This window comes from Bactrocera dorsalis, chromosome 3 (assembly GCF_023373825.1).
Source record: "Bactrocera dorsalis isolate Fly_Bdor chromosome 3, ASM2337382v1, whole genome shotgun sequence".
Classification (NCBI taxonomy): Eukaryota; Metazoa; Arthropoda; class Insecta; order Diptera; family Tephritidae; genus Bactrocera; species Bactrocera dorsalis.
Window position 1 is genome coordinate 69236868 of NC_064305.1, and position 16490 is coordinate 69253357.

The window sequence follows — 16490 nt, forward strand, 5'->3', positions numbered from 1 at the left end:
TATGTATGTATGTGCTGCTTAGTATGAGTGTGGGTGTGTTTCATTCATTTTTGACTCTCACTCCCATGCATACTAGATGCTGCTGGTTTCCTACGAGCTCTTCGAATTATAATTCAGCGTAAAAACACTTGCATGGATACACATACATACATGTAACCACAAATACATACACACACTCTCATATGCAGATATGCTTCTGTTAAGAAATTTTCATCTTTCTTGCGCTCATTTCCATAGCGTGCTTTTCTGGCGGCAATAGACCGGTGGTGTGGAAGCGACCGGTTGCGGTGTGGAGAATGGTCGCCTGTAATGCTATTCCAATTAGAAATTGTAATGTTCATGTTTTCATAATTTTCACAGAGCACCCGGAAGCTCTTTCCAACTTTGCGAGCGTACTTAAATGCTTTTGTGACTTTTGCCAGCTTTTATGAGCAAAAAAAACTTTCTTTCAAAAATTAGAAAAAAAATGCGAAGAAATACATGTTCACAAATGCATATGCTTTATATATTATATATACCTATACATGAGCAATAAAATATTTCTCTTTATAAAGCTGGCTGACTATTTCCATTGGAATAATTATAACGGGTGATTTTTTTGAGGTTAGGATTTTCATGCATTAGTATTTGACAGATCACGTGGGATTTCAGACATGGTGTCAAAGAGAAAGATGCTCAGTATGCTTTGACATTTCATCATGAATAGACTTACTAACGAGCAACGCTTGCAAATCATTGAATTTTATTACCAAAATCAGTGTTCGGTTCGAAATGTGTTTCGCGCTTTACGTCCGACTTATGATGAGGCTCATTTCTGGTTGAATGGCTACGTAAATAAGCAAAATTGCCGCATTTGGGGTGAAGAGCAACCAGAAGCCGTTCAAGAACTGCCCATGCATCCCGAAAAATGCACTGTTTGGTGTGGTTTGTACGCTGGTGGAATCATTGGACCGTATTTTTTTCAAAGATGCTGTTGGACGCAACGTTACGGTGAATGGCGATCGCTATCGTTCGATGCTAACAAACTTTTTGTTGCCAAAAATGGAAGAACTGAACTTGGTTGACATGTGGTTTCAACAAGATGGCGCTACATGCCACACAGCTCGCGATTCTATGGCCATTTTGAGGGAAAACTTCGGACAACAATTCATCTCAAGAAATGGACCCGTAAGTTGGCCACCAAGATCATGCGATTTAACGCCTTTAGACTATTTTTTGTGGGGCTACGTCAAGTCTAAAGCCTACAGAAATAAGCCAGCAACTATTCCAGCTTTGGAAGACAACATTTCCGAAGAAATTCGGGCTATTCCGGCCGAAATGCTCGAAAAAGTTGCCCAAAATTGGACTTTCCGAATGGACCACCTAAGACGCAGCCGCGGTCAACATTTAAATGAAATTATCTTCAACAAGTAAATGTCATGAACCAATCTAACGTTTCAAATAAAGAACCGATGAGATTTTGCAAATTTTATGCGTTTTTTTTTTAAAAAAGTTATCAAGCTCTTAAAAAATCACCCTTTATTTTTAATGAAATGAAATGCGCAACCGAATTTTAGCCCTCCGACACCCGTCATACGCCTTAAGGTATGCACTAATTATTGTGTGCTCTCTTCATAAAGTTTAAAAGCGCCAATTGTTGTTGTGGTGCTTTCAATAAAACTTATTGCTTTAGCCATAGCTACAATGCATGCTTTAAAAAAAAATTCTTAAAAAAAAGTGGAAGCAATTTCCAAGCCATGAAATAGTATTTTGAGCGGTATGAACAGGTGTCTAAAAAATATAATTTCTATTAAAATTTTTATGTTAAACTCACCTCTATTTTGGTAAAACTACATTCCGTTCTTTTGACCACAATGAACTGAAAAAAGATAAGAAAATTTACCTTAAAAAAAATATTTTTATTTTGGAGAAATTATTTTGCTAGATAAGAAAAAATCGTCAACTTGGACTACACCGAAACTATGATACCCTTTACCGTTATATTTTTAACTTAAAAAGGGTATAAAATGATCGTTACCTTGATTTTTAGCTTACAAACTGAAGAGCTGTAGGTACGCTTTATTCTCATTTTATAAAGATAAAATTCTCTTCCATTTCAAGATTCCTTACTCTTTTAAAGAGAAAATACATAAACTTCAAATTTAATAAGGAATGTTTAATATCAATCAAAATAATATCCTTTGGCATTTATTTTTTGAAAATTCTTTCTTTAAAATATTGGCCGCAGCTACGCCTCAGATGTTCCATCCGTTGAGTCCAATATTCGATGACTCGTTCGAATATTTTGACTCGTAACTGGCGTATGACACGAGTGATGTTTTGCTCCAAGGCCTGAAACGAAGCAGGATTGTCCACAAAACTAAACAGAAAAAAGTCTAATTGTGTGATATTGCGCGATCTCGATGGCCAATCGACCGGCCAAAAGGGGAAGCTATCTGCTCACCGAAGTTTTCTCTCAACAAATTCATTTATTGATGCCATGTGCGGGAAGTTTCGCCGCCATGTTGAAACCAAATGTCGATGAGATGACGACCTTCAATTTTAGGCATCAAATTTCATATAAATATAAAGGTGCGATAATGATCGCAATTGACGGTTACGTTCTTACAGGCATCTTTTTTTGAAGAAATATGGACTGATGATTCCACCGGCCCAGAATCCACACCCAACCGTTATTTTTTCTGGATGAAATGGCAGGTAAAACACGTCAAGTCGTTAATTATGTCTGTCAGAGCTGCTGCGAATGGCGCCGAATCGACTTTCCACGGTTTTTGTGTAAAAATCCATTAAAAAACAGTTATAATATATGCATTGTATACGCAGTGCATTACTAATCTTGCCAGTGAGCAAATGAAATAAGTCTTTAAAAACCTTGCTTCAAAAGCTGTTGCTGTCGACCTTGTGGCATTATATCATAAATCATTCCGCTCACCTTGCCAACGAGTGCTCTAAGTGAACATAATCACGGCGCTTATGTCAAATGTGAGAGAAAGTAATTTCAAATAAATTTGATTATGCAAGCAATTTTATTGGTATTGTTGTCCGTGCTGTCAGCAATGTCTGTGATTAGCTCAGCGATGCTGCTGACAGCAATTGGACAGATGAAATCACAAAAAACTTTTGCACATGCATTCATACTCACACTTATAGATAGTCGAAATGTAATACATAAGTTAAAGCCACGAAATGTCTTACAGGTGGAAGGATGACAGACAAATCGTGCAAAAGGAATTGTAAAATGCGAAAATTACAATGCAAAATGCATAAATAAACACGACAAAAGGAAAAACAGATGCCTAGAATTCAAACGGCGTACATGACCCACCCACACTCTAACAGCCACACATAAAAACTAATCTTTATGCAGGAAAATTATGAATGAATTGAGGGGAGGGTGGCGTCTTCAACAAAGCGTTGCTATGCGCACCACTGGGTGCATGATAAAAAGCAGCGCCAATTGCTGCGTCTGTCGGCATGTGGTGTGTGTCGCGCTCGTCCTGTCAGCGGCAGTTGGTATATGCCGTCGGGTATTATGGTCGCCAAGTCGTCCCCTGGTATTTTTTTGTGATTTTTTTTTTTTGTGACATTTTTGTGATTGTGATTGTGGTGCTAACTGTTGGGAGCTGGCGGTAGACTTTATCGCCACATACACGCTCACGTAGCAGATGTTAAGTGTGCTATTTATTGTACTTGCATTTGTAAATTGAAGAAGCCACGTAGAAACACAAATTTTAGAAAAATTTACACCCACTACGATGAGCAGAAATTTATTTAAATTTCACACAAAGGAAAACCATTTGTCGACTCTTTTATGGCTTGGTATGACTGTCAGTGATATCTGTGTCAAATGTCACATCAAGATAATCATTAGTGTTTGGTATACGCTTGTCTTCATGAAGTAAATAAAGTGCATTCGGCTATTTATCCGATGAGTAAAATTATTCAACAAAGAAGTTTCATTCAATTTTGTGTGCGAAATAAAATTATCGGTGCAGAATCATTCAGAGTGTTGTGATAATTGTTACCCGCCAGCGAGTGTTTTTGGTTGATATAGATAATTCAAAGAGGGTCAAGAATGCGCGGACGACGAACCACGTTTAGAACAACACAACATCAACTGATGATCAGCGCGTCAATATAAATTAAAAAAATGGTGCTTGAAAATCGACGACTAACAGTTAGAGATATTACTGGCATCGTTTTAATATCGGAAGAATCAGTAAAAATCATTTTGAAAGATCATTTGGGCCTAAGAAAAGCGAAAGCACGATTGGTTCAAAATTCACAAATTTTTTCGAAAAACAACATCGCGTTAATGTCTGTGATTCATAGCTATCCAAATATCATGATATCATAAAACATATTATTACTGGCGATGAGTCTTGGATCTATGCAACAGACACACAGAAGACATTAAACGTGAATCGCTACGTACAGGTTATTCCGGGAATTGACTTCAAGAGCTGTTTCGAGGATTGGAATGAACGCTGGCACAAGTATATTAGGACCAAAGCGGAGTACCTTTTAAATTAGGGTTTTAAAATTATGAACAAAGTCTAACTAATTTTTTCTCATGGTAGTACAATATTGGAATTTTAGGTGAGAAGTTCTAGAGTATGGCTGCAGGTGTTGGTTTCCAAACTGTTAATAGAAGTAATGAAATATACAAGCATTACTCAAATTATGCTTTGTAGATATTTATGGTATGTTTATACAACATAGTACTATTTTCTCAACAATCCCAAAATCGTTCCAAAAATGGTTTGTACAACTTAAAAATGGTAATTCTGGAAGTCGAAGAACGGTCAAAACCTTTGCAGATGAGACAATGAGTAATGTTTCCTCCGCTCATCGAATATTACTGTCAAACACAGGAAGCTCAAAATTTTTGGGAGTCACTCAAGCACCTACTTCAAGGCGGATACATTCGAAAGTAATAAAATAGGGTGTCATATCAATTGAAGCCATGAGACGATTTTGCATGCCAGAAATGCGGCTAGAACTCTAAAAAAATATTTTTTTATCGGTTTTTGCATACTGATGAAATATGAATCGATTACGACAACCTTAGATAATAAAAATCATATGTAAAACCTGGAAAACCAGCCATATCAACGGCAAAGCCGAATATCCTTGACGCCAAGATAATGCCTTGTGTTTGGTGAGATCAGAAGAGCGTGCTGTAATATGAACTTTTAAAGCCGGGTGAACCCAATTAAGAGAAACGCTACCGGCAATTAGCAATTTGAAGGGAGCAGTTGCCAAAAACGGGCTGCAATTTTCACCAGCACATGAGGCTATAATTGTTCAGCATGACAACGCTCCTCCTCCGTTCGTCGAACTTCAATCGGCCCTGAATAACTGCGCGTTCCACTTTTAGTACTTTTATATTTTACTCGGAACTGTTTAGGATGATTGCCGCTCCATGGCTAACGGAAACGCACATACGAGCGTACCGTCACAAAATTTCACTTTAGTTGAGTCAGCAAATATTTTATTTTGAATTTCAAAATAAAAACTTAAGATAAACCCGAAGTTTGAAAACGAAAGGGAAAGAAAAGAAAAAAAACTGAACTCTCCGCACAATTATGTTATTTTTCGTTATTGTTGTTTTTGTTGTACTCCGAAAAATTGTCAACCTCTAGAAAATGCAAAAACTCTCAGCAAATACATGTGTACTTGGCGACTCTTCTTCTTTCTAACAAATAACACGGTAAAATGAATGGCTGATAATTGCCGTCAGCATTTTCTCTTCACAATTTTACAAGTTAATATTTGTTTTCATTGAGACTTTCAATGGAAAGGGGTCTCAAAGGGTCCCTCAATTGCATTCCTGAAATCTAGGATCACTGCAAAAGATATGAATGAGGAGGAGGCGTTGGAGAAGAGCTGTAGTGAGTTTTTCACAGATGGTTCGAAGCTGGAAGGGAAGGTTGGAGTGGTAGTTTTTTAAGAAGCTTCTCGTCAATCTTACCTTTAGACTACCGGTTTTTCGAGCAGAAGAAACTCTTATCCAAATGGCAGTGCAATATTAGCGCTGAGCTCAATAACTGTGCTCTCAAAACTAGTTTTTACTAGAAATTGCTACATACCTCATTATCAGGCTCGTTTGGGTGCCGGGTCATAGTGGAATTGCTGGCAACTGCAAAGCCGATGAACTAAAGGGTGATTTTTTAAGAGTTTGATAACTTTTTTTTAAAAAAAAACGCATAAAATTTGCAAAATCTCATCGGTTCTTTATTTGAAACGTTAGATTGGTTCATGACATTTACTTTTTGAAGATAATTTCATTTAAATGTTGACCGCGGCTGCGTCTTAGGTGGTCCATTCGGAAAGTCCAATTTTGGGCAACTTTTTCGAGCATTTCGGCCGGAATAGCCCGAATTTCTTCGGAAATGTTGTCTTCCAAAGCTGGAATAGTTGCTGGCTTATTTCTGTAGACTTTAGACTTGACGTAGCCCCACAAAAAATAGTCTAAAGGCGTTAAATCGCATGATCTTGGTGGCCAACTTACGGGTCCATTTCTTGAGATGAATTGTTGTCCGAAGTTTTCCCTCAAAATGGCCATAGAATCGCGAGCTGTGTGGCATGTAGCGCCATCTTGTTGAAACCACATGTCAACCAAGTTCAGTTCTTCCATTTTTGGCAACAAAAAGTTTGTTAGCATCGAACGATAGCGATCGCCATTCACCGTAACGTTGCGTCCAACAGCATCTTTGAAAAAATACGGTCCAATGATTCCACCAGCGTACAAACCACACCAAACAGTGCATTTTTCGGGATGCATGGGCAGTTCTTGAACGGCTTCTGGTTGCTCTTCACCCCAAATGCGGCAATTTTGCTTATTTACGTAGCCATTCAACCAGAAATGAGCCTCATCGCTGAACAAAATTTGTCGATAAAAAAGCGGATTTTCTGCCAACTTTTCTAGGGCCCATTCACTGAAAATTCGACGTTGTGGCAGATCGTTCGGCTTCAGTTCTTGCACGAGCTGTATTTTATACGGTTTTACACCAAGATCTTTGCGTAAAATCTTCCATGTGGTCGAATAACACAAACCCAATTGCTGCGAACGGCGACGAATCGACATTTCACGGTCTTCAGCCACACTCTCAGAAACAGACGCAATATTCTCTTCTGTACGCACTGTACGCATTCGTGTAGTTGGTTTAATGTCCAATAAAGTAAACTGAGTGCGAAACTTGGTCACAATCGCATTAATTGTTTGCTCACTTGGTCGATTATGTAGACCATAAATCGGACGTAAAGCGCGAAACACATTTCGAACCGAACACTGATTTTGGTAATAAAATTCAATGATTTGCAAGCGTTGCTCGTTAGTAAGTCTATTCATGATGAAATGTCAAAGCATACTGAGCATCTTTCTCTTTGACACCATGTCTGAAATCCCACGTGATCTGTCAAATACTAATGCATGAAAATCCTAACCTCAAAAAAATCACCCGTTAGCTAGAAGGGTCACCCTTAACCTGCTCATATCCGAAAAGCACCGAGTTAGATCTCCTTTGGTGTCTTGTGTTTTAACCCTGAACCAAAGGTCTTCTTCTACGCTTAGCAGGCGCCGATCGGTAACAAGCTCCTCTGCGATAACGAGTCTCTTTTTCCTAGAGTAAATCTCAGGAGAACTCATCTTGCTGTAATTGTGGGGACTCTTTTTGAACACTGTCGCTAGAGAATTGGCTAAGCATCTTTGTTGGACGCTAGTTGTCAGAGTTATTTGGAGGAGGTTGGGTGAAAACTTTTTGACTGATAATTGTCGTTCTAACAGTTGTTGCAGACTCCATTCGAAGTACCTTTAATGCGCAAGGGCCGTCAACAAACATTTAAAGTGGGCTGTAAGTGGCTTTAGTGGCAGCAGATATGGGCTGTAGAAAAGGCATGAAATGATATTGTTTAGTTCAAGAATATCTCGACCTATGCTAAACACCTTCAGTGATGATGTATTAAAAATTTTAGAACTCTATAATAATAATAGTAAAAATAGAAAACTGTATTAGCCGTCGCACGGATTAGTGTTCGGGAAAAAATTTCTTTGGATAAACCTTCGTTTGTTTTGAAAAGATGTTCCTTCCCATAAGGCAGAGTCAAATTCCATTAATTCCATTTGTATCTACAAACATCTCAAATGATCATGCACCGGCTGCTCAAAAATATCATTAAAATTATATTATCCATTTGTTTTTTGTACCCACCCTAATACATATGTATATATGGTTAAAAATAAAATCAATAAAATATAACACAAATGTGAAGCAGATTAACAAAAAGAAATATTTTAATATCAGCGACCTTCCGCTGTTGGATTGATGGCCCTCAAGGAAGGAGACAAAATGAAACAGTACGGCGGCGTTGCCGGTGAAACAAAGATTACATAACTATAGTTACAACAAAAAATAACTGCAACAAATAATAAAACAAAGCACAGCACGACTGAATTAGGAATTTTTGAAATGGAAATAAAATTTCTTTTAAATTCATTAGCAACAAAAACAATGTTGCCATTGTTCGTAAGAGTCGTGATTTTTGCACTATTTTTATTGTTGGCGTTGTTTTTGCTGGTTTTATTTTCCAGCCACTTAAGTTGTGAACAATCGACAGAATGACTTGTATTTCCGGCAGTTTGGTAAATTCTTGTTTTCCTTTTATTTAAGTTTTAATTTTTCGGATTTTTTTCTCTTCCTTACATTTTTGTAGTGCTTGCTCTGCTGTTTCCGCTGTTGCCTTGCTTTGCTTTTCTCTAGTTTTCGCCTGCAATTTTCACATCAAACGGACGACTGAGCAACTCAATTGTGCCTTAAGCAATGTATTTTGTGCACAAAATCATTAAATGGCGAATGGTAATTAACAACAAAAAAATTGTAAAGGCGGAAGTGTGAACAAAGTTTCTTCTTCTTTATTGGCGTAGATACCACTTATGCAGCTATGGCTTACGAGGTTCGCCGGCGTGTACTGCGTCGAATACACTCAGAACTGGAGTGTTTTCATCCATTCGGACGACATGACCTGCCAGCGTAACCATTGCCTCTTTATTCGCTGAACTATGTCAATGGCGTCGTATATCTCATACAGCTCATCGTTCCATCGAATGCGGTATTCGCCGTGTCTAATGCGCAAAGGACCATATATCTTCCGTTAAACCTTAAACAGGTCAAAATAAAGGTTATGGAGACACTTTTCTTTTTTTTAGTGTTATAAGTTAGTGATATTAGACTCATCTGAAGACTGACGTCACATAAACTCCTTTTGTATGAACAAAAGTCAGTCGAATTACCTGTTGGGTTGCGTTTTCTACTTGCTTTTAACAACTTCAATTGACTACTGGACATACTAATCCCACTACAAAAGCATTTTAAATGATTGCTGTTAATGTTGACCATTTATCATTTATCCACCACAACAGAAAGGAAAGAGAGGCCAAACATGCCATGTAGCCTATCAGTGGATCTATCGAAGCAAATCATTCGCAAAACCACAAACATGTGGAAAAATCACCAATTTCCAGTGTAGCAACAACAACAATCTAACCACTGTCACATATAAAGTGCACATATGTGTAAGGCACAGAAAGGAAGCAAAATTAATGTGATACAACTACCATGTGTGTTCAATAAAAACCACAAGCAGCAAAGTGCCATTAGCTTCGATGTCAGCCAAGCGCGGCGGGTCAAACTTACAGCATCCTTTTTATTGTTTTTGTATTGTTGTTGGTTTTTAGTATTTTATTCACAAACAAACGAATTTCAATAGAAGGAATTGATTTTACTTGGTTTATGTGATATCTATATGCTATAGTTCTCCGATCTAAACTATTTTTCGGATATTATTGCATTATCTTGTCTAATAATTTGTGCTAAATTCGTGACGATACCTTGTAAAATAAAAAAATTTCCCTTACAAGAAATTAATACCGCTCGTTCAGTTTTTATGACAGCTATATGCTATAGTTTTTCGATCCAAAAATTTTTCGGAAGTGCAGTCAACTATATTAATTTTCGTGAATATATCTCGTCAAATAAAAAAGTTTTCCATATAAAAACTTCAGTTTGATTGTTCAGTTTCTATGGCAGCTATATTCTACTGTAGTCCAATATTGACGATTTCGACAAATGATCAGCGCCTTGAGGAGACGGATGCAAAATTTCAGACTGATATCTCAAAAACTGAGGGACTAGTTCGCGCATATACAGACGGGGTGTAAAAATGTTTCACTAACCTCAGCACTAAACTGCTATGAATTTAAAACTAGACAGTGGCGCAACAGAAGGGGTTTACCAACAAATATCTTGAGTTTAAATGTACGTACATAGATATATAAAAGTTTACTTTTAAATGAGCTTCGAACCCACAGAATACTGTGGACTTGCAATTTCTTTGCATATTTCTGAAACATTGCAAACTCGAAGGCGTAGTTTACCGATAGGTGGCGCTGAAGTCGAAATTGCTTAAATATCGTAACCTGAAATGCAAAATAACGTAACAACATTTTCAGAAATTTACAGTGGCATGAATGAAACACGAAATAAAATCGAACCTGAGTGAAACAAAATATTAATATTGGTTAAGACTGGTTTATATATGACCGCAGAACCAGAAAATGTTGAACATATGTAATATTATGTATATAATTTGAAGTAGTGAAGCGTAATCAATAAGACACTCAATTTCGATTTTTTTGATGATACGTTTTTTTGATATTTTGCATTTCAGGTGACGATATAATAGTATACTATTGTTTTTTCAAATGCACATACAGTTTTCCGAAACTATATTGAGAAAAAAGTTTTTTATTTGTCAAAGCATTTTCACGAAGTTTTACTTTTTTCTCTCCCCTGCTGGTGTCAGCACACAAATTCAAAAGTGTGTGCAGCAAAGAATACAAATATTAGAACAGCACATGTGGTTGTTTGCTTTTGTATTCGCGAACGTGAGCTGTGGTTAACTTTCGGGTTTATTTTAAGAGTGTAAACACGAGCAAATATTCCAACTCAAAAAATGCTATAGTGTGAATCTTTATTGAGTGAGAATTAATTTGGTGAAAACTTTACAAAGCTACATATTTTGTTTATAAAAGTTCGTGTCAATATTGTCAGCAATAAAACTAGCGGTCAAATAAATTACCTCGTTACTCGTTCCTTCGTCGCTACTCGTTGTCTATTGCAGTCAGTGTTGCATGTCACCGTCCGTACGCTCGCCCACTTCTAGTCTGTCCTTTATGCGTTCCCACACTAATAACATGAATCACAAATGTTTTTTCAAGACACCGCGCTCTACTTCTCATTTCGATAAGACGGAATTTGTTATAGGATATTAACAAGTTCTCTATATTCCCTTTCCTATCAAATAATAATTGCACATAATGCTGCCGAGTGAACATTCCTTGGATAAATATAAAACCAGAAACGCTCAACCTATTTAAACTTGACCAACAGGACTTTGACCACTAATTTTTTCACGTTAATGAAGTCGTCTCGAGGAAACTCGTTTAAAAACCTTACATACGAGGTCGGACAGTTAAGTAATGAGACTGATTCTATAAAAACCGTATATTTGAAAATTATTCTACAACTCTGCCATCCCCTTCATAGTAGTCTTCTTGGGTAGCTAGTCCAGCGCGTTTTCCATGCTTCGTAACATTTCTGGAACGCTTCGACTGAGATGTCCGCGAGTACTCTCGTCACGGCCGCCTGGATGTCCGTAATCGACTCAAAATGTGTTCCTAAGGTTGCTCCGAATCATCAACTCGTCTTTGTTCTTGATCTAAAGTGAGCTCACGCGGCACCCAGAAAGCTTCTCATATCTAAATAGTTATTCGTGAATAATATGATGTACATATACGCGGATATCCTTAGAGTGCCTGCTGCCTCTAAAAACTTTACTTTACAGTTATGGAAAATTAATTTGTGGACTTTTTTGGTGGTTCCGTCGATAACAACCTCTGCTGAATCTCCATTGCATTCAGAACAACAATACTTATGTCAACAATATTTGCTTCTCCGCTCCATCTCCCTCAAAAATTTAATGCTAAATTCACAACTTAAAAGCAAGAACTTATAAAAGCAAAGCATATTTATTTGTACTTGGTATATTTTTCAACTTCTGCTAGTGCAAGTTTGCGGAGAATAAATTAGCAAACATGAATTCATGCAGCAGCAGTTAGTCATCAGTTGTGACCGGTGAGTAATGTCGTTAGCTGCTTGGCACGCGCAGCAACGGAAAGTGGACAAAAAATTTGTCAACAAATTGTCGTTAACTTGAGAGAAATTGCATGTAATGCTTTTCGTGTTTATTTGCTACAAAAAGTGTACAAAAGCGAATTGGTGCGCATTTGTCTATGTAGAAGGGAAAGTTTTTTGAGAGGTTAAGGTCAGGAGGCCTTTAGTTTTCGGAAACATTTTCCATAAACATTAATATCGGTGATAGATGTTTTTGTTTTTGATTTTCATTATAAATAAATGTCTGAGATGTCCGAGGTACGCTCAATAAGTAACGACGATTTTCGTTTTTTGAAAAAAGTATTTATAGTATAGTATAAAGTAATGTTGTCCACATTAATGTTTTCGCCTTCAAAATAGCTCCCAGTATGTATTATGCACTTATGAAAGCGATATAATCCAATCAATTCTAATCTATCTTGTAAAAAGTCGGCGATTAAAGGTTCTTTTCATTTTTGGAAATAGGAAAAAGCCACATGGGACAATTCCTGCAAGTTTTTAATAAACAAAAATCGCTAAGCTCATAAAAACACATTCTACCTTAGCAGCTGTTAAAGAGAAAGTAAGCAATGAATACGTAGGTAACCTTTTATATTTTTGGGTTTAGAGAGCAAAACCAATTGTACGATTGTTTCAAAATATTCTTCATTAAGATCTTTATACTACCATAATTTTGTATGAGCTTAACTCCTAAAAGTTTCTACAGAGGTCATTGTATGGTGTTTCCGATCTGCTGGCATTTCTGCCAAATAGACAGTGAACTGTTAGTATAGTTCTTATATCATTCCTTTTGAATCTTAATGTCAGGATGTGCAACCCATATTCCATTCATGGCACTGCCTACTTTTTGTTTCATATTCCGGTTCGGTATAAGAAATCTGTTCAACTCTTATATATAAATTTTAATAATTTCAGAATTTTTCTAATATCAAACAATGCCAATTTCACACACATACATATAATGTACACATACTTACTTATTCACAAGAATGTCTAAATATAAAACAATATAATGTGTACCGGTACCTCAGCGTCCTTTAAGAGTACTTGGTATCAGTAAATAAAAACTATATTTACTTATGTGGACTACACACAAATACATATTCATATTTAAACCCACATTTATGCGCGAGTATATATGGGTGTAAGTGTGGGCATTAAGTAAGAGAAATTTTCAGTCTTTACAATGCGGTTCGGTTATATTTTGCACTTCGTTAAGTGGAAAATTAAATTCATTTTTCGAAAAGATGCACGCTGCTTGGATAAACTACAAATACAAATATACATACATACTCGTATAGGTAGTTAAAAATACCAAAGAAGAGGCGGATGCTGTGGAAGCGTCGTCCAGTAGATAGACTAAGGTGAGAGGAAGCTTCGCCTTGCCAACTGAGCTGCCTTATGCAACCAATAAGGGAACAAAGTGGCAGCAATAAACAGTAAGCAACCCACACAAAAATACAGCTATCCACATCTTAACCTATGTAAGTGGCTATTGACTGCGCATAAATGAGCTCATATGCTGAGCAATTGTATGAGGCGCCCACATGTGCTTACATGTTGCTCGGTTCCTTTCAGCTCAACTTGCAACGCTTTGCCGGTTAATACAATGAACTGCGACTCATTTAAGTGGAAGAATACAAGTTTGTTGCTTTATGCCACAAAGCGAAGACAGCGACGGGTCGTGAGTAAGCAACGGTCCACAAGCAACTATTTTTATGGAGCAAAAGTGTACCAACTGCAATCAGTATGCTCTTTTTAAACACTTTGGATTAACTGCGCTTATTATTACAGACCTGCATTTTTTTACGCTCTCTTATGTCTTTTTATAACATTCCGAAATAAGCTTTAATATGGTAGTGCTAAGATGATCTATTCATAAAGTTGCTTGAAACTATTCTTTTTATTGAAGTAAGCGGAGTTAAGAGATCACATTTCTCTATCTCGAAACCCAACCTCAGTAAGAAAGAAGTATAACCTCCACCACTTCTAATGTAAGAACGAATTCCATGAAGAAAATTCTCGAGTACTTTTTTTACTAAATCAAGTCGTATACCATGCATGTCCAAATTGACTTCTAAACCTTGAGGAGAGTCTGGCGTATTGCTAAAGACCAATGACTTCAAATATTCCCACAAGAAGTAGTCTAATAATGTTAAATCACAACTTCTTGGAGGCCAATCCATGTCACAATTTCTTGAAATAATCGAATCTCAAAACTTTTTTCGCAATAATTTGGTTGGTTATCATCAATATATACCCGCCTCCATTCACAGTAGCGGTGTCACCTTCTTCATTTTGAAAGAAGTTCGGACCGGTAATTTTCTAGTTTATTTACCGCACCAGTCAGATGAAAGTGAGCTCCATCGGAGAAGATGATTTTCTTAAAAAAGTTATCGATTTCAAGTTCTTCCAACACAGAATCAGCAAATTCACAACGCGTCCAATTGCTTCAGTTCTTGAGTAAGAACAATTTAATCTGGTTGCAAGGCTACAAATCGACAAACTGTGGTCTTCAAGAACACTTGCCTGAACGGCAGCAATATTTGCATTACTTCGATCGGTTTTTTGTCCTATTGTCACATGATAATTATTTAAAGAAAATGTGTGAGAGAAATTTTAAACAATCCGACGAATAGCGAGCACATGTGAACTATCATTACGGCCATAAAATGGCAAAAACGCACAAAAAGTTCCAATTGGAGAACGATTGTTTTGATAATAAAAAAATAATAATAATTTGTAAACATTGTTCCTGCTGAGCTAGGTTAAAAGATAAGTTAAATTAACATTCATCTTTGTACTCCATGCCTTCACGATTGGTAACAAATTGGCATTTTGACACCTTTGTTAATCTATTATCAACAGCAAAGGGGAGGGATAGACAAAGAAAGGAAGACTGAAGTAGTAAGAGAAAAAATCTTTCTTTTTTTGAAGATTCGACTTTCACCACCAACAGCAAGTCTTATCCAAACTTGTTATGAACTATTGAAATGAAAGCATGTTCATGTTCTCACTTTCATAGTAAAATTCGAAATGAGAATTTCAACAAGCCAAATAATTGAGTTTTGAAAATTAACTTGGGAAAACGGAAATCAACACTCCTTTTGAATCAGTTTCTGCCTTAAAACAATTTTTGAAAATTGCATAATTAGCACTTAAGCATGGTCATTTACTGCATATACAGCAAATCGGGTCAACATTAGCCGTCAATGAAAATTTCTAGCAATTCAATAGGCGCATACTTTTCGCCACGCAGACAGCGCTTAATCAATAAAACACTAACATACAGGAGTATTTATGCAAATTGACTTGTATGCACATATGCAACATCTGCATAATTCACGGCACAGTGGCATACACGGCGTATATGTGATCATGCAATGCAATGTACAAGAGTGGGGTTACTCATACGTCATGGCAAACGAGTAAACAAATTTCTAGATATGCATAGAAATAAGCAATGGGCCAGTGCAAAAACGGTCTTGATGAAAATAAGTGCTCACATATGTATATGTCTATAAAGTATAGTCGAGTTGGCGTGGCTGTAGAACGTTTTCGCCTAAACACGTTTACTTGCCACTTCGATACAGTCGTGTTGGCGCAACTTTGCAATGTGAATTAAAATTCATGAATTATGCAATGGTACACATCAGTTGGCTTCCACAGGCATACACCGGCATCACACACGTGTCAACACGCAGGACATTATGTCGTAACATGAATGAAAAGCACACATTCCCACAAGTTGGCAACCGTTTATTAAAGTGAAATCTGTAACTGAACAATCAGGCGGGAGGCGGAGAGTTACTTGCAAACAATAAGCGCTGACTGGCGAAATGTGAACAGTCTGTCAACAAAAGCGGCTGCCGACGCACCACCAAGCGAATCACCCGCGAGGCCTTCAGCTGGGTTTACGTGGATTGTTATTTCCCAACGTCTACGATTTTTGTAGCCTTATTTTAGTTCACCTTCTGCATGTTTGTATGCGCAGCACAAATCTGTCTTAATTTATCGACATAAATGGCTACACATTAGCAGTGGTCCCTGCAGAGTGACGCACAAATTGATTTGAAGTGCTCCATTGCAGCGGATTCCGTCGAAGCAGCAACGCAAGTTGGCATCTTAAATCTATTAGGGTGCATAATACATACTATACACTGTACATACATACATGTGCGTGTATATGTATATGTGTACGTGTGTCCTGAATGGAATTTTTATGTGAAGGCATATTCTCAAACTTATGCTCTTAAG

At 37.2% G+C, this 16490-nt stretch overlaps 1 protein-coding gene and 1 long non-coding RNA gene across 2 annotated transcripts in view; both read right to left on the reverse strand.

Annotated features, from left to right (window-relative positions):
* Window positions 1-572: 572 nt before the first annotated feature.
* Window positions 573-16490, reverse strand: part of LOC125777757 (uncharacterized) — a 32390-nt gene continuing 16472 nt past the window's right edge. The window contains exon 2 of the long non-coding RNA XR_007422383.1: window positions 573-1362. This is a non-coding gene — a long non-coding RNA (uncharacterized LOC125777757). The remainder of the gene's footprint in view (window positions 1363-16490) is intronic.
* LOC125777750 (uncharacterized) overlaps window positions 6163-16490 on the reverse strand; it is a 207735-nt gene continuing 197407 nt past the window's right edge. Inside the window, exon 2 of the mRNA XM_049453205.1 lies at window positions 6163-7470. Coding sequence (XP_049309162.1) covers window positions 6269-7354 — 1086 coding nt within the window. The 5' untranslated portion in view covers window positions 7355-7470 and the 3' untranslated portion in view covers window positions 6163-6268. The remainder of the gene's footprint in view (window positions 7471-16490) is intronic.